The 17,555-nt window shown below is 39.0% G+C and overlaps 2 protein-coding genes across 5 annotated transcripts; both read right to left on the reverse strand.

The window, feature by feature from the left end:
- Positions 1 to 2,580: 2,580 nt before the first annotated feature.
- On the reverse strand, positions 2,581 to 13,355 carry LOC117425477 (katanin p80 WD40 repeat-containing subunit B1-like). 2 transcript variants are annotated; one of them, XM_034042436.3, is made up of 21 exons: positions 12,920 to 13,355; positions 11,716 to 11,763; positions 11,437 to 11,477; positions 11,159 to 11,289; positions 10,686 to 10,803; positions 10,454 to 10,554; positions 10,180 to 10,221; positions 7,674 to 7,757; positions 7,433 to 7,548; positions 7,183 to 7,254; positions 6,773 to 6,923; positions 6,116 to 6,303; positions 5,599 to 5,750; positions 5,452 to 5,502; positions 5,043 to 5,107; positions 4,634 to 4,819; positions 4,086 to 4,235; positions 3,853 to 3,929; positions 3,660 to 3,734; positions 3,425 to 3,541; positions 2,581 to 3,125 (listed from the first exon to the last, which is right to left on the reverse strand). In XM_034042436.3, exons 3-21 carry the CDS (start codon positions 11,474 to 11,476, stop codon positions 2,993 to 2,995), a joined length of 2,049 nt encoding a protein of 682 aa, XP_033898327.2. In that variant the 5' UTR covers position 11,477; positions 11,716 to 11,763; positions 12,920 to 13,355; the 3' UTR covers positions 2,581 to 2,992. The 2 variants fall into 2 exon arrangements, with proteins under 2 accessions (XP_033898327.2, XP_058849816.1); XM_058993833.1 differs by having other exon boundaries at positions 6,773 to 6,920; positions 11,437 to 11,763.
- Positions 13,356 to 14,879: 1,524 nt separating this feature from the next.
- On the reverse strand, positions 14,880 to 17,552 carry LOC117425470 (transmembrane protein 208-like). Of its 3 annotated transcripts, XM_034042427.3 has the most exons (7): positions 17,442 to 17,552; positions 17,263 to 17,302; positions 16,636 to 16,731; positions 16,300 to 16,359; positions 16,004 to 16,140; positions 15,413 to 15,497; positions 14,880 to 15,050 (listed from the first exon to the last, which is right to left on the reverse strand). In XM_034042427.3, the coding sequence occupies exons 2-7, from the start codon at positions 17,266 to 17,268 to the stop codon at positions 14,913 to 14,915; spliced, it is 522 nt and encodes a 173-aa protein (XP_033898318.3). In that variant the 5' UTR covers positions 17,269 to 17,302; positions 17,442 to 17,552; the 3' UTR covers positions 14,880 to 14,912. The 3 variants fall into 3 exon arrangements, with proteins under 3 accessions (XP_033898318.3, XP_033898317.3, XP_034760219.2); XM_034042426.3 differs by lacking the exon at positions 17,442 to 17,552 and having other exon boundaries at positions 17,263 to 17,435; XM_034904328.2 differs by lacking the exons at positions 17,263 to 17,302; positions 17,442 to 17,552 and adding an exon at positions 16,498 to 16,547.
- Positions 17,553 to 17,555: the final 3 nt, after the last annotated feature.

Consider the following 17,555-nt stretch of genomic DNA (forward strand, 5'->3'; position numbering starts at 1 on the left):
TTAAGGTTAAAGTCACCCTCCTTCAGACATTTTCATTTATTTCCAAAGTAGATCTACAGTATGCATATGAAATGCTAAAGTGAGCTTGTGTGGTGTGTGTGTGCGCATATATAAAATCTGTTTGCATGGAAATTTGTGCATTATTTATTTTAAATTGTAAATCCATGAAATAGCCAGCAGCACGGCTCTATACTGAACCCTGCAGCTTACTCGGCCCCCCCGAGACAGAATAGAACTTCAATATACTTTTACCACGTGTGCAGCGCTACCACAGAGACTTAGCTGGTGTAGGCAAGTAGTTTTCTACTCTTAATAAGCAGGGAGAACTGGCACACAGAGTACATGGAAGGTGAATAATTCTACTTTAGTTTTGGTTTTCATTAGATCATTTTTATGATGGTAATCCAAGTCCTCCAATACTCCCTGACCGGTTCCGCTGTACGGCTGTTTTAATTTCGGTTTGCTTGATAATAGCCAAGCAACATGGGATCAGAGCCATTACTGCATCCTATATCAAATAGTATCCTGAAAATCCTACCTTCCAAATGGACCCGCTTTTAATGAGTTCATGCAATAAAACCCAATTGGACTTAATTGGTTTACTTCCTTAAAAAAGCACTGTACAGATGTTTTTGTAGAATACCATTTAATTGTACTTGACCAGTATTTTCAAATGTTCTGTTTGTAAATGTTTTTTGTTATCTGTGTTTTCAAACAGAAGTTAAATTGTTTTATACATAGCAACAACACATTTATTATTATTATTATTATTATTTAACCAAAATGCTTTTGTTACATTCAGTGAACTTCTTTCTTTCAGTTTGAAATACATTCTAAATGAATTACAATTAAAAACATATTTGTGTTTTGGTTTTATTCATTTATTCACTGAGTCTATAAGATCATTTGGCATGCTGCTAGTTACACTGTCTGGCTGGGGGGGGGAAGAGGGGAAGAGGGGGGGAAGAAGAGGGGGGGCCACGGAGAAGAGTGAAAGGTGGTTGTGTTGCTGCATGAGAGAAGAGGAAATGACAAACTGTACTTTTCTCCACTAGTCTTTTAAAGATTCTTATTGTGTATTAATCTATAATAAAAAATACAATTATGAGTAAATAATAAGAATCTTTAAAAGACAAGTGGAGAAAAGTAGTTTGTCATTTCCTCTTCTCTCATGCAGCAACACAACCACCTTCCACTCTTCTCTGTGGCCAGACCCCCCCCCCGTTCTATCCTCTCCTTCATCATCATCATCCTCATCCTCCATCTATAGAAACACAACCAACATCATTACTTACCTCAGGAACTCACCTCCAGGAGCTGGATTTGAACCGCTGTCTTCAGGGAGAGAAAGTCGTGGGACTAGACCACTGCACCATAAGCTCCCACAGTAAACCTTTGTTTCAAACTGACTATAAGGTCAATTCACCAATTTTTTGGAAGATGAAGGAAGGAATCAGCTAGATTTGAACCCAGTAGCTCAAGGGGAACAGCACAGCATGTTAGTGCATTAGCCCACTGTGCCATCTCCCTGCCATGGAAGAGTCTGCTTTTTCATTGACTATAAGGGTAAATTAATCAAGTCTTTGAAATAAAGGAAGGCATCAATTGCATTTGAATCAAGTCCACGAAGATAAACAGCACAGCATGCTAGTGAATTAGGCCACTGTGTCATGCCACTTCCCTGGAAGAGCTTAAATAAAAAAACAGACGATCGACACAGCCACTCTTAGACCCTATTTACTTCTGTCAAAAAAACAGCTGCCAAATAGAAACTTCACGTGTGGAGAGATCACTATTACATTGTGCACATGCTCTCCAGTAAGCTTTTATTTTATTATTCAATCCTAGCCTCCGATGTACGTTTTGGATTTCATTTGAATAATCTTTCCCTCACTGTCCTCTTACTATGCGATTATGGCTGCAGATACCGGAATACATGATTCTAGTTGAGAATTTTGGTTGACCTCTTATATGTGCATTAAAGTACTTTTGAATTTACATTTAGTTATTTTATATACTTATTTATTTTATTCATTCACACATTTAAACCAAATAATTCTGGAAGGATTATTTAAAATGTGAAAAGGCAGGAAATTGTGGAGCTGATCTGGAACCTCACTCCAGCTCCAGCATCCCCAGCTCCAGCTCAGAAAACTAGCAAGCTCCACTTCGGCTACAGGGCTCCAGAGCCAGAGCACAGCCAACCCTACAAATCAAGCACAGGGAATCCAGGGAAGACGTACAGAAAGTCGTGTAATTAGGAAAAATGCAGTAAACGTTTTAGAGAATGGCGCTGTACACCCAGTCACTACAACCAAAGAGGATTTAAGTTTTGTTTGGATAAATGGCAGTAGTTTACAGGAAAATGACTGCTGCATTTGTCGCTGCCTCTCGCACCAAATATAATTACATTGATTTGCATTTAGCAGATTGTATATACCATCCAAACCAGTAGGTCGGTGGACTAATAGTTACCATGCCCACCTTACTGCAATCCTCTCACACCATCATACATCCACATTGTAACAAAATGTAAAAAGTTCAATTCGAGCACAACCCTTCTCATAGCTGAAGGCTGTCTTATACTTTGCAAAAATATTTTTATTGTTTTTTGCTCTTTACAACAATTTTAATCCAACTGAAGAAGCTGCTTTGTCAGAAGCAGAGAACATCATTTATAATATATATTTTGTAGTGTGCCTCCCAATTTCCACCGGAAAATCTGGGGCTAGGGTTGCGCAGAAGCAGACTGTTTTCTCAAAAATCACTCAGATGAGTGTAAGTAGGGGTGTTGTCTTGGGATATAAAACGATGGCATCCCTTTCAAAACCAAAAAATGAAACAGAATTGCCAAAAGAGTAACGGTGGTGTCATCACTTAAAGACCCTGTACTGGTTTCTTAAACCCATGTTGAGCAATCCGTGCCATTGAAAAAAGTCACAGGCCACCATATGAAGGAGGAGGAACCTCACAGTCCCAAAACAAGATGTGGTCAGTCCAGTGTAGCCATTAGTAGCTGGAGCTCTCTGAAGGCACTGCCATGTCGTCCCACCAGACCAGCCTTGCTCTTCACAACATTTCTCAGGTTCCTCAGCTGCTTGTAACATGCTTTGCATTTCTGATGTCTGGAAAGAGAAACAGTTTTAAAACAAATCAGCAGCAGGTCAATATATTCCTCATGTATAGAAAGATGTAAAGAGTATCTGCATGGCTCTAGGTGTATGATATCAATATATAAAATGCTGTTTGAGAGACTGTCCGTTTCTGATAAATCAGGTTTTGTTACTGAGAACACAGAGGCACACTAATCAAAAATATAAAACTTATGCATAATAATGATAGTGCAAGAGCATGCAAAATAGGAATTTCTCTCATTCTTATTAAATGGTGCTGCCCATGTTTAAAACAGGTTAAAGTCCCTTACCTTTCCTCTCGTGTGATATCGACTCCAACTGAAGGGAGTGCTGTGAGATTATCTGCTATCAAAGGCAGAAAGCGCTGGAGGATGAGTTTTAAGGAGGTGCAGCCCGTCTGAACATAGCTGAGAAAGAGAAAGAAAGAAATAAAATGCAGTCTAGCTTGCTTTTACAATTAACATTTCTACAGATCTGCTGATAAACTGCAGTGTTAAGTGTTTCAACCAGAGATGACCAGCTCACCTTTCATACTTGCTCTGCAGCAGTTTTTCAATTTGGGGAAGGATGGAGGTGCACAGATCCAACTTCCACAAAGATCTGAATTACAATAAAACGACAGTGGATTTTTATACACTGGCTGTTATTCTAGTTTAAATCTTACCAAACAAAACTCTTAAGCACTATATGCAGTTCTTCATGTAACATGATTACTTACGGTTTGAGGTTGAGGATATTCAGAATGTCCACTATAATCGACAGATCATTGATGGTCACTGCTGAATCCAGAGAGGTCTGTAGCAGGAAACAAAGATGTCAGAATTACTATCTTTATTCTGGAAGCCAATTAAACTTAGAGATCAGATGGAACTGTAAGACAATGGAATGCCTCTTGAATGAACCATTCGCCTCGTCACCCAGTGCAGTAAGCCTCCGCTCAGATACACTTACCTTGATGTCCCCACTGCTCCAGACTGCTCTCACGGTGTCAAGGTTTTTCTGCCGGCTGGTGAGCACCACACACATGGTGTCGTGGCCCTTCCTAATCTGGGACAGGGCATCGTCGTCATTCAGGGCAGGCTGATTGTTATTCTTTGCTGGCTAAGATGCAAAATAGGCAAAAGATAATAGTATATGAGGGGTGATTTTTGATTAAATACAAAAACAGCATATGACCTGTCAAAACCCTCAGAGAAAAAAGTTTCCCTGAAGAACAAAAAAAAAAAAAGGTTTTGAACTAATATTTTGGATAGCCAAACATGAACATGGCATATGTCATGTTAAACTGGATGTGATTTGCCCATGTTTCTAAAACATGTAATTGAATTGTTCTGGTAAGCATACAACAGACATCTGTACAGAATGAAAAATACATGACCTGCATGCCAAGTACTTGGCTTCTACAACTTGGTATTTATATTCACAGACCTAGGGCAGGTAGCCCCATAAGAGGTTGTAAGAGAAACTGCTTCTCAGCAGCTTCCAACAAAATCACTTACCGGGAGAAAGTCAGATGCCTTCAATCCAATTGGCTCATTCCGGGAGGCAAGAATTACAGGTGGTTTTGCTTTGCTGGGGGCGGGGTTAGCCCCTGGCAACGGCCGGTTGGTAGGTGGGACAATAGTAGGTTCCACCCTATTCACTGGAGTAGATGAGGCCATGGGAGCCATCTTTAACTGCTCAGGCTGCAACAAGAGAAATAAATAAAAAACGAACTACTGCACACGACTAAAGTTGAGGTTTGCTTTCTTCTTTTTACAGTGTTTGTACCCTTACTGACCTCCGGTCTTACAAATCAACTCCGCACATTCTCATGGTAGTATTGAACTGCAAGTCTCACTTCAGCTCAGGTGTAACAGTGTTAACAGAAATGCATCACCCAATAGAAAGGTATGTCTGGACAGCTACCTTGAGTCTTTCTGGTAATGGGGTCATCATTTCCAAAGCAGCGCTGGGCTTCACTGGGAAAATGTCTGGAAACAAGACATTGTCCAAAAGTCAGTAAGGACCACAATTATACACATCTTTTTAAAATGGTCAGTTATGACACACAGTCATTTGACACAAATTGTGATTAGTAGTAATTTGTGTCCTATATGCCCAGTACCTTAGGAACAAACCCACTGCAGTCTGCTCACTTGTCTCACTGGTGTTAGACATATCTCGTGTCGCTGGTATACAAAGTAACGAGAGGGCTGGCGTCTTTGATGATCTCCTGCCTCGCCTAATTATCCTGCCAGTTTCTGAGTTTGGCCATAACCTCTCAGAACTCTTCACTGGTCTAAAAGACTGAATACATCTCTTCATCAGAACTCACCATCCTCCGGAGGGGCAGGGAAAGGCTCACTTCTCTTCGGGGGGGTTCGAGCTGCAAGAAATATTTGACACAGAATTGACTTGCATCGTCAGAGAGCGAGTAGAAACTGAAAGCAACAAAAAAGGTAGGTAGAAAAGTGGATCTTACAGATAGCACTGCTGGGCTGGAAGATCTCTTTGTAGTCTTCTGGGTTGCGGATCTCTGCAGTGGACTCCTTGTCATCCCGGTCCTCCTCACTACTGGGGCTGCGTCTCTCGCCTTCGGGGCTCTGACGATCACTCTCCGAGTTCTGCTTCACCCTAAATACGAGCAGCGACCGAGACAACAACTTTTACTAGTCAGGTCAGATTGAAAGATATTACAGAGTTTCAATTCCCCCTTGGACAAAAAAAGCCACTTTTCTGGTTTGTAAAAACACACACAGAAAATGATGGCCACCCTGTTGTCCACATCTACGTGTTCCTGCTTAACCTGGATGTTTTTACCACTTTAATGAACTCATGGGAACAGGTGTATGAACATCTATGAATTATATTTTTATCCCATTATTGAGATTTACAGCAATACGTTTTGTTTCTCACAGCAGCTTTCATGAGTTTCACTGTCTGTTCTATCCACTCATCACTACAGGAAGACAGACAGACGCATAAGGTGGGTTCTGCACCTCTGGTGTGTGTTGCAGGTGGTAAGCGGGCGCTCATAGTTGCGACGGATGCTGGTTCCCTTCACTGGTGGTGCAGCAAGCGGCTTGTCATCCTGGATAAAGCCCTGAATAACTGAACCAGATTTCTTCACCCGATTTAGGTCCACCACATAGGAGGAGACATTAGTCAAGCTTGATGAGACTCCAATCTGAATAAAAAAAAGAGAGAAATAAAAATATTATACCAAAATGCAAAATACAAGCAGGGATTTTAAATGTTAAAAAGGAATACATTGATTAATACATAAATGAACGAATGTCAATTGAATTATCAATAAAAAAATATATAAAATAAAAAAATCACAAAATGCAACAATTAAATCGCCCTAAGGGTTAACCGCTCTAAGAGTCCTTTCCATTCATTCTTTACCTCATCTCTCATTGGTTCATCATTTATTGTATACAGGCTAGGCCTTTGTGCATTCATGCTCTCTACCAAAGAAGCCTTTGTCTGGAGTAAATTTCCTTGGTAAGTGCTGTAAAAAATGTAGTACATCTACAGCACTGAAGACATCTCCCTTTGTTTTTGACTTAAAGATATATAATCCAAAGCATGGCACCTTTATTAAGACACTCTCACACGCTATGCTGTAGTGAAAGAGCAGAATGGGTACCCACCAGCTGGTTGTTACAGATGGCAAGGTCGGCCACCTTGCCCCAGGTCACTGGCACCACATCGAAACAGCGGTCTGGCTCCCAGCCATACACTCTCAACGAATCCTGGGAGCCACTGTAGAGGCAGCACCCATCCGGGTTGAATGCAATGCTTCTGGGGGGCGAGAAAGGCAAAGGTCAAACTGCAATGGTCCAGATTAACCTTTGTGCAGTGCAGGGATGTGACACCCAACCCTAAACAGATTTAGTTAAATTATCCCCCCATCCCATGAATGACTCGCTGACAAGAGATTGTTTTTGATTTGCTAAATGCCATTGTTGCCCTATAATAGAAGATTCAAGAATCAAATTACTGCAGCGCGGGGGAGTAAACAGATAGCTATGTAATCAAACAATGTTTAAATGTAACGCACCTAACTGGGCTTGTCTCCCCTTCCGAGGAGCCGATCATCTGAAACTTCTCCAGATCCCAAAGTTTTATTGTCCTGGAGAAAAAAAAAAAAAGAGAGAGGGGAACAATTTTTAACTATGTACCATGTCTTGCATGCTGCTCCACTAGTTGGAAAACACTGAAATCCTAATGAGGATCCTAAAGGCGAGGCGATGCAATTAGGCAGAACTAGAGAGATATATAACAGAGCCAAATACACCTCCTCCTTGTACCTGTCTGAGCTCCCCGACGCCAGGAGATACTCGTTTGGATGAAACGCCACAACGTTCACAGCGGCTGTGTGTGCTGTAAATTCAGTAATCATCTTCCCAGCCGTCAAGTTCCACAGCTAAATTCAGGAGACAAAAATAGTTAAATGATTTAGATGACTATTTTAAAACAAGTGCTGCTACATATCACATCATAAATCTTCTGCTAAACATACAGAAAGGACTCTGTCACTCTGACACTTACCTTTATTGTGCTGTCGTCACTTGCTGAGGCCAGCCACTTCCCATCCGGACTAAAGCAGAGACACCGCACAGCCTGTGTGTGGCCCTATAGAAGACAGGACATTTTCTAATATATAAATGTAATAACCACATATACCACACATAACATATCACCATGACATGTGGTATTCAAAAAGCTAGTCATTTCTTTTATAAAAGGGTTTTCAATAAAATTCAATGAAAGTCATTTACGCAAGGCCATTCCAGGGTAAACATACATTTAAAAGTGGTGTGAATTTGTACAGAACTTTTATAGAAATCAGTACAAGTCTCAAGATCAATTTTGTGCCAATTAAAAACATCCTACCTTGGACTTAAATCGTGATCAACTACTAAGCTTTACCCACTGATCTGGTTTTAAGCTTTCATCTCAACTGAACTCTACTGTAAACTACAATTAGCAATCAAAGAGCTTTGTTCAGGGAGTACGTTTAGGAAACAAAGCTGTATTAATACTTTACAACATCATCTATGCCCAAATGTTTGTCCTAGATGAATTTCAGACACACAATGACATAGTGATGAGATTTGTTATTACAGTAGTCTCTGGTAGTGCTGGGCTAATTAATCGAGTTAGTCGAGTACTCGCGATTATTTTAATATATCGACAATCTTTTTGGTACTTGAGAACTCTACACATTAATATATGCATTCCAATATGGCGGATGCACATGGCAGTGTATCTGCAGCGCTTGGAGAAGAATCACATGTTCAGTGCAGCATCTGTAAAGGCAAAATACAACACCATCACAGCACCACTGCTTTACTTCAACACCTAGAAAGAAGCACCCGACCGTGTTTCTGAACAGAGGACGAGCAGAGTCAAGCGAGGAAGAGTCTTGGGAAATAATATTTATAAGTCAATATAATATAATATAATATAATATAATATAATATAATATAATACAATACAATACAATACAATGCTGTTTTGGGCACATATATGATCATTTTTCATTTTGATGGCAACATGAATTATGTGTTTATTTTAGCACATAGCGGGGAATAGTTTTCTAATTTAGAGACCAGAATATAAACTATACATTTTGCTCTTACAGTGTTATTGAATAAAACACAGTAAGCTACGCTCCTGTCACTTAACTCCTGAACAGAAAAAAGGCCATTAGAAGCTACGTTATCCTGCAAGTGTTAACACCAAGTATTAGTCTAATATTAAACTTTTACTAGCGTTGTGTGTTAGCAAACTTGTTTTCATTGCAACGAGTGCACAGAACAGTGTCTTTTTTATATATACAATGCTGCATCAGCCATAGAATTGTTGAATTTGTAACCCTCTACAGCACTACTTATATTTTTTAAAATGTTTTCCACTCATTCTGTTGCTCTACAGCCGAGTTATTATGTAGTTTTATTTATCTTATATCAGGTTAGCAGACATGACAGGGTTGGGGAGATGGTTAGCTTCTACTTGTTTTGTTTGTTAACTAATTTGTGTCACAACTTTTGTTGAAATGTGTTCATGAGACAACAGTGATGCTCATATTTAAAATGCCTCTGTGAATAGTGAGCACAGTTCTGTCAAGAAACAACTGTCAGAAAACCAGTACTGGAGAGAGAAGATTACAGAATATAATCTAGTATATAGTGCGGGTGTCTTGTTTTATTTATTTATTTATTTTTTTCTGCATTATTAAATAAATAAATAAATAAATAAATAAAATTAAATCAAAATTAACAGATTACTCGATTCATCGAAATCAATAATCGTATTTGTGCTTGATTATTTAAATATTCGCTCAGCAAACCTCTAGTCTCTGGAACTAACAAACTAAATTAAAAAAACAATCCCACATACAGTAAACATGCAGCAGCTCCTTGAACAGTAATTATGAATACAAGAATTAATTTTAACACAATTGTTATTAACACTGCACCCCTACACATGTTAAAAAATGCAGCAGCTCTAAACGAGTCAGTTTTGAAAAGACTGAATAAACCATTTCACTTTGAGTTTGGTGATGAGTTATCAGGTTATAAAACAGCACTGCATCAGTTTTGAATCGGTTAGCAATGAATCGCTATCAGTGCCAAAAATATGTTCTTTTAAGCGAAGTTCCTGTTCCTTTAGGGTGGAGCATTTACAATGGGAAAAATCAGTTTCACCACAATGTTGTTCCCTAAACTGAAGTGTTCTCTTAGGCGGTGTTCCTATACACAGAGACTACTGTATTTATTTGGACTCATCACAGATCCTACTTGAAACAGGTAGAGAGTAAGCATCCTTCGTTTTTTTAATAGTGGACATTGCACTCAATGCATGGTACACTGGTACTCGCTGCGTGCATCATTCTACACAGCAGCATGGTACATATCCAACGTGCATGCTTCTAAATGGAGCTTGTGTACGCCCCTCAACAATGAAGTTACTTTACCATTACATAGGGCTCGCACAGAACCAAGATGTTCAATAGAATCTTCTAAAAACAGTTTCAAATATGGTTTCTTACCTTATACCTAAACACACATCCTTTTCTTCTGATATCCCATAACTGAAAGAAAAAAGAAAAAAAAATCAGAACTTGTGTAGCTAGCATTTCTCAGTCCTTATCACCTTAATATCTTAACATAAAATACTATTTTGTAATGGGCAGACAAACAGCTGTGCAACTGAAAAACAATTGATATAAAAACATATCTGATTAAAGATGGTATCAGTCTGTAGATAGAAATGATTTTTTATGATAATGACATCCTGTAGGCAGCAGCTCATGTCTTCCTCACCTTGATATTTGTGTCCATGGAGCCAGAGGCCACATACTCCCCGTAGGGATGGAAATCCAGGCTGCAGATGTTGGCTTTGTGTCCCGTTAAGGTCCGGAGAACTAAGGAAGAAAGAAAAGAACACAAATTAACATCATCAACACTGCCAAACACACAGAACGTGTAATACTTCTCATGTCAGTCTTTGAAAGTATGATACGTGCTGGCCACAATGACTGCACTGTCAACTCACTTTTAGCTGCTTCTAGGTCCCAGACTCGTAATGATCCCGACTGTGAGCCAGCCACAACCTGCTCCTCTGTGCTACTGAACTGGATGCACTCTACTGGGTTATTGTGGCCGGTCAGGCTCTGAAAAGCAGAAAAAAACACATGCAGAAATACTGCATTATATCCAAATTGGTCTCATGGTGTGCAAAATTTTGTAATATCAGCAACATTTGCATCCAATTTAAACTATTCCCCCTCCTACCCCAATTTAAATAAATAAATAAATAAATAAATAAATAAATAAATAAACAAACACTACAACCTAACAACCTAGTAACTAATGTTGTTGAAGCTGACACCCTGGGATCCTTCAAGAAGCTGCTTGATGAGATTCTGGAATCAATAAGCTCCTAACAACCAAACAAGCAAGATGGGCCGAATGGGGCCTCCTCTCGTTTGTAAACTTTCTTATGTTCTAACGCTTCATTAGTATTACCATGATGCAGTTTGGTTTATTGACGGCCCAGATGTTTACTCGACAGTCCTCACCACCTGTAGCCAGCAGGCGCCCAGAGGTCTTCCCCAAAACCAATGAGGACACATTGCTGGTATGTGCGACAATCTCCTCTGGGGAAAAAAACAAACAAAAAAATATTTACACAGCGTTACACCTTTGTGGAGGTAATTAAAAATGTTCAGTATTAAAACAGAAAAAGTCAAACATCTATGGATTTAACACTAACAAAGTTTAATGTTACAGAAGTAAATACTCACGTAGTTTCCAGGATGTTTTAGTTGTGCTGGCTGCTGCCATCCTGTTTGTGGATTTTAATGTAATAGATTTAAAATTTTAAATGAGCTAAACAATTTAGGGATTTTCAATCCCCACTCCTCTCTTATCTTCCTTTAATACGGTATTCTTTTATTCCTTTAATAAAGTTCTGTTTAAAAATATAATAATAATAATAATAATAATAATAATAATAATAATAATAATAATAATAATAATAATAATAATAATAATCCAGGTGTAAAGTAGTATAATAATAAAACCTTTCTGGTCAAAGTTCAGTTCCTAGTGGTAGACAAATCACAGCGGCTCTGTTGGATAGACAAAATGAAGAAATTAGTCTTGTGTGATCCTCTCAAATTGCCAGTGAACACTATAGCTGGATTCACAATGCCAAGACAAATAAAAAGGCGATGCATTTGGGTGTGTTCTAAGGAAAATAAACTACAGACTGGATTATCTTTAAAAAAAAAAAAAAAAAAAACAACCAAGATTTATGCAACGACAAAATGAATGTGCCCATACCAAGTAACTCGCCAAGTCTCTCTAATTTATTTTAAAACTCGTCATCCTCTATGCAAAGGTGATATATTCAACTTCCATCTACTGTAGTGCAGACAAGAACGGTTGATTATGCCTCAAAATGTCAAACTAACTTTATGACAGCAGATAATGTCGCCATACTATTCGTAATAATACCTTTTACAGTCTGTGTATGCTATGAAAACTGCGACCGCTGTTATGACTTGGGACTCTGGCAGATACTGTGTCATGTCAAACTGTTTCTAAGACAACCAGAACCACCATTCAAAATACAGCTCCATGCCTGCATGCGATGGGTTATGGTCCGATGACTTGTTTTTTTGACAATGTTTTATTTTAAAAAGGCAATACTTTTAAATTACATTTTAAAAAAGTACAGTACAAGTAAAACATAGATATTTTAGAAAACAAAAGAATAACACGGTTACCGTAACAGCACCTGGCACACGTCCTCAAAAATACATTAACCATGTGATAATGTTTTTTGTGTGTGTGCGTTTTGTTTTTTACTGTTAAACAAATCTGTGTTTGTTCTGGTATTCATGCTAGTATTCATGCTAGTATGTGTGTATGTATGTATGTTCTGAATTTGAAAAGGGTCTCGGTTTTCTAAATATATTTTAATATACAGAGTGATTAGAACCCGTAACAAACCTATTGGCAGCAGTCTGTTTTGGGGTTTCCACAAGAGTGTAAACTATACTGCCAGTAAGAAGCCCCAAAAGGCTCCGGTCAGTAGTTAACATCCGGGCTGGAGAAATAAATACTTATCGACTTTACGTTTAGAGAAAGTGAAATGGGTGGTTATATTAAGAATCAGCTGCCTTAGTGCCTGTACAAATCCTACTGTAACATCTGCCTTTATAAATAGCCTAAAACTACTCAAGTTAAAAATACAATAATGTATAGCAAAAGTCCACCTACCTGCTGCCTCTCGCATTTGATCAGTTCTTCAAAGCAATTGATGCAGGACGCTAAATCATTACATCGACTGTTTTAACCAAACCCCAAAACAAACGGGTCTAACTTGGATAGTATTTATTTATTTCTCTCTCGTCTCTGTCTAGCCACTCCTGCTGTAGACTCGAGACACCGCTCTATCAGAAACTCTTATTGGATACTGCGTATCAACGGTGTTAGCAACCGCACAATTTGGTTGGAAACATTCAGTATTATTTTTAAAACAACAAACTAAAAGTAAGAGCATCCATTATTCGTTTTTGTCTTTTGACTGTGTCATGGTATATAATTCGTAGGTCTACTTAGGAGTCAAAGTTCAGGTGGCGTTTGGGATAAAGTGTATAACAACAGCTCGTGTAGTGTATCCGGTCACCGGCTTACCTTAGCAACCGAAGGAGCCAATCGAGTGTACTAATACTCAGACTGGCGGGTTTGCGTAAGCGCGGTTACGTGCACGATTGTGCTTGCCGAGACGTCGTTGGATGGCGTGCGCGAGATTCAGTTTCTTGAAAACGAAGTGGTAAAAAAAAATAACCCATTTACAATTATTTTAATGAAATAGTTTTTTTTTATTATTATTATTATTTACACTATGACAGTACATGTGAGCAGGCAATGTTGAAGAAGCTCAATTTAACACTTGCGTTTATTTTTGTTCACGATTGTCAATGTACTGAATAAATTTTGGGGGTACTGCACATTTTTATTTTTTTATATACAGTTATTTATACTTTAACCTATATCCTACTTAGCATTTTTATTTGACCAACCCAAATCTGTCACATCACAATGGCCATGTTGCCCAGAATGGAACGAAACCCATAAATCAATACTGACTGTGGTTACATACAATGCAACACCAATCTCTTTATTATTTGCTTGTACACGATGTATATAACCTGCTACTGCAATACAGGCACGCTGGTTATCCTTCTTATTCAAACTGAGCCCTAATTACAGCGTACCTGCTGTACAGTTTTATCACAGTCTTTGGTGCATTTATTTAAAGTATGTTCTACTTCTTTATAATCTTCACTCATCCAATGGCTGTGGTTGTGAATTACTTTATTGCTTTTCCATGCAGAACCCTCTTCAGTTTGTAAGACAAGCCTGACCGTTAACCTGCGATTCAAAGACTCTGGGATCACGTCCAGCATTTCTTTGGAACAAGGTACCCACACACTATAAACACGTCTCGATAGCAATCCTGCGTTTAATTTATCGTAGTGGCAGTTTTATCTGTCAATAGTTAGAAATTACAGCTAATCTTTAAGACGCACACTCAAGTCAGCTTCATTACCACAGACTGGTAGCCACCTTGTGAGACATTATAGATACAGTACATATAAACAAGCCCTAGTGCACTTTTAAACTTGACCTAACTTTAAGCACATTAATCATGAATGACTCATTTACACTTCATAATGCTGGGTCATTTCATCTCTTCCCCTCTGCAGTACCCACCATGACCACTCTTAACTGCATGTTCAATGAAAGAAGCTCCAAGCTTTCAGACCACGATGGATTTTGCATTTGCTTTCAGTGACGTCTCTCATTCTGTATTTAATAGCCTGCAGCTGTTTTCTGGCAGACAAGACAAATGGCTTTTAAAAGCTGAATCAGGGGAAGATTACATGAGCTGGAATGTATTCTATCTCATGTGTGCATGTGTGTGTTGGTGTACCATTCTACACCATGTTCCTGGATTTTTGTGCTGCATTATTATTTTTTCAAACTGCAGCAAGGTGTTGCGAACATGTAAAACATTGTGTTTAGAAGTATACAGAGCACAAGGGGTGCAGGCAGGATAAGCAGTGCTTGATGCGGAACACTGTCGGATTTTCTGAAACGTGGCTTCCTGTTAACATGTGTGAGGGAGATCGTTCCATGGTGAATAATTAAAAAAACAGACAATCACAGAACATTTAAAAAAAAAAAAAAAAAAAAAAAGCTAAAATCAGAATCTTTTCATCTGTCGTCGCTCCTGCCTTCGCTGCTTCTTTTCGTTCACCTCCTCGGGGGCTGACGGGGGCTCGGCCATGAACCAGGGGCCCAGGAAATTCACCCAGAGCAAATACAGAGCTCGGGCCGGGGCCTGGAAGGGACACAATCAAGCAATCGCATTATATTTATATAGCGCCTTTCACAGCAAAGCCGACTCTAAAGCGCTTCACAATCATGGAAAACAAGACCGAACAGTAAAAAAATAAAAGTAACAAAAAACTCAAAAATATAAACTTTAAATGTATTTGCACTTCAAAGGCTTGAGAACAAATAGGCCTGGAGTCATGACTTAAACTTTGCCAGGGAATCAGCATTTCTGATCATCCTTGGCAAAGCATTCCACAATCAACCAAGTTATTTTATACAAGGGAAAGTCACAGATTCTAAAAAAAGGGTATCACAATATGCGGACGTGAACTGTGGCCCGTCTACATAATGAAACAGTTTACTTACCAGAAGCCAAAGGTACCAAAAGTATGCTGATATGGAGCTCAATACTTGGATAATGGCTGTTAGTAAAATCACATCCTTCAGATGCCTAAAAAGTAAAAACAAAGGATTTTATTTTTTAAATGTACCCAAAACAGAAGAAAAACAGTATGATCTGCAAATGAAGTCATGAATGGATGTACATTCTGCTCCAGGTCAGGATAATACAGGTTCCTACTATATGCACACAGAGACACATTTATATCTGTGCAATATGAAACATCCTGGTCTGCATGAAATCATGTCTGTTTAAGAAAGCAGTTGTTCCAAGCAGTATTGTTAAAAACAATTACAGTATGCATATTTCTACCAGACAAGATTCTTCACTACAAGCAAATGCACACTACAATCAAATATGAATATTACTTTTAAATACAGTCAGTGCTGCAATTGTGTGACTTGATTTCTCATTTTTATTCATGATTTTCTTTAAAAAAAACATCTGGAATCTTTCTGAATGAACAGCCCCACGGGAGTCCAGCTCTCCTGACGAATGGTTCTGGTTTCAGAGAGCATCACCTGCTCACCTGAACGCACTGCAGTTTGAACACTCACTCTGCCATCCCCTGCTCCATGTTCAGGTCTATCCCACCGTCCAATAGGCTGCCATCCTCTGCAAACGTAGGCTTCGCCATCGCCGTCATGGACCAATAGCTGCCTCCATACACCACCAGCGCAAACACCAGCCAGCACTACGATAAACACAGGGGTTAGGAAAGAATACACCCTGCTGTCATCCTTCGAAAGGAACAGCTAAGGACAGCAATGCCGTTCTGTCATTGTGTAATCCAGTGAGATGAACCTATGGGGAAAAAGATAATACTGCATAGATATGTTTAAATGCAACTTACCCATGTCCAAAATGTTGCTGAACTATAAAAAAGAAAAAGGTTCACTGCTCCATAAATTGCCTGCCAATGAGAAAAAAAAAATATTATTATCATGATGTACATTAATAAAAAGCCAGCTAATTGATACCTGTGTCTATTTTATAAACGAATAGGAGCTATTTACTGATAAACAAAAAGTACTTTTTTAGCTCACTTAACTGTAAGCAACAGCATGTATCCCAAATTCCAGTTCCAACAGTGGTGTGTTTCTTTGCAAAGAGAAGCAAAGCCATTATTACTGCTGCATTTATCCAACTGTAGATTTCAGCTCTATGGTTTAAATCTGTTGTTACTTACATTAGCTCCCAATATAACCCTCATGTAGAACTTCAGAGTCGATGCATTCTCTTCATAGATCTGCTTTTTACCCTTCGTGCCAACCTTCCCTTTGGGCTGTAAGCAGAAAGCAAGTCCTCCACACTGAGTATTTCAGTCACAAATCAGCTAACCCAGAACACAATGCATACAGCCGCGAGACAGTTAAAGCTTCAATAAAGTGTTTACTTGTTGCCTACATCAGAGGGAACATGAAGTAAATACAGGACCTGTTTTACATAGTTATTTTAATTATTAAATGTATCAATTATTTTGTTCGATTAGTTTTAATCGCTTGGAATATGTTTTCACAAACAGCATCAGTGTCTGACGAGCCCTGACACGATGTCGTGGAAGGAGATACGAGGTTCCTTAAATTGCAGCGCACTCAGTCCTGAAATAGAAACGCCGGTGAGAACTGTCAATACCCCTTACGCAAAGGGTTCGTATCTTTATTACAAGAAAACGTTAAGCTGTTACACCGCGTTGAAGTTAGAAAAGCCTCAACGACAGCGTATGAAAAATAAACACAAAATAGCGTGGAAGATTACATTTCAAGAGAGTGCAGCACAAAAACACCCTTAGTAATCGAGTTTAAACTGAACTTACCGCCATGGTGAGAAATGACCCGTTGCCTTGTTTCAGAGACCTGAAAATAATACAAATGCGGTTTGTTTGTTTGTTTGTTTGTTTCGTTTTTTTAACACAACTTTAAAATACTGTATAGAAACGCTACCGAGATGCTTGAAACTACAGCCTACTCTGTGACTGAACACATCAGCACTCACCGAAAGCACTTCCGGCTCGTTATGCTGACATCATCACAGAGCGCTTGGGAAGGATCACGCAGGATAAAAGGAACAGTGGAATGTAATCAATGCGACCTCTAGTGGCCACCTTGC

The sequence above is a fragment of the Acipenser ruthenus genome, chromosome 20 (assembly GCF_902713425.1).
Source record: "Acipenser ruthenus chromosome 20, fAciRut3.2 maternal haplotype, whole genome shotgun sequence".
NCBI classification, from domain to species: domain Eukaryota; kingdom Metazoa; phylum Chordata; class Actinopteri; order Acipenseriformes; family Acipenseridae; genus Acipenser; species Acipenser ruthenus.

Bases quoted from the DNA above. Each gene is read 5' to 3' on its own strand.
- LOC117425470 (XM_034042427.3), bottom strand. The intron at 16,141-16,299 runs GTAAGTTGCATT...TGTTTATCGTAG, and splicing joins CAGCAACATTTTGGACATGG to TGCTGGCTGGTGTTTGCGCT. The intron at 15,051-15,412 runs GTAAGTAAACTG...TGTCCCTTCCAG, and splicing joins TTTGGTACCTTTGGCTTCTG to GCCCCGGCCCGAGCTCTGTA.
- LOC117425477 (XM_034042436.3), bottom strand. From the start codon at position 11,476: ATGGCAGCAGCCAGCACAACTAAAACATCCTGGAAACTAC. The intron at 7,255-7,432 runs GTACAAGGAGGA...TTTTTTCTCCAG, and splicing joins GCGTCGGGGAGCTCAGACAG to GACAATAAAACTTTGGGATC. The intron at 5,503-5,598 runs GTAAGATCCACT...TATTTCTTGCAG, and splicing joins CCAGCCCAGCAGTGCTATCT to CTCGAACCCCCCCGAAGAGA.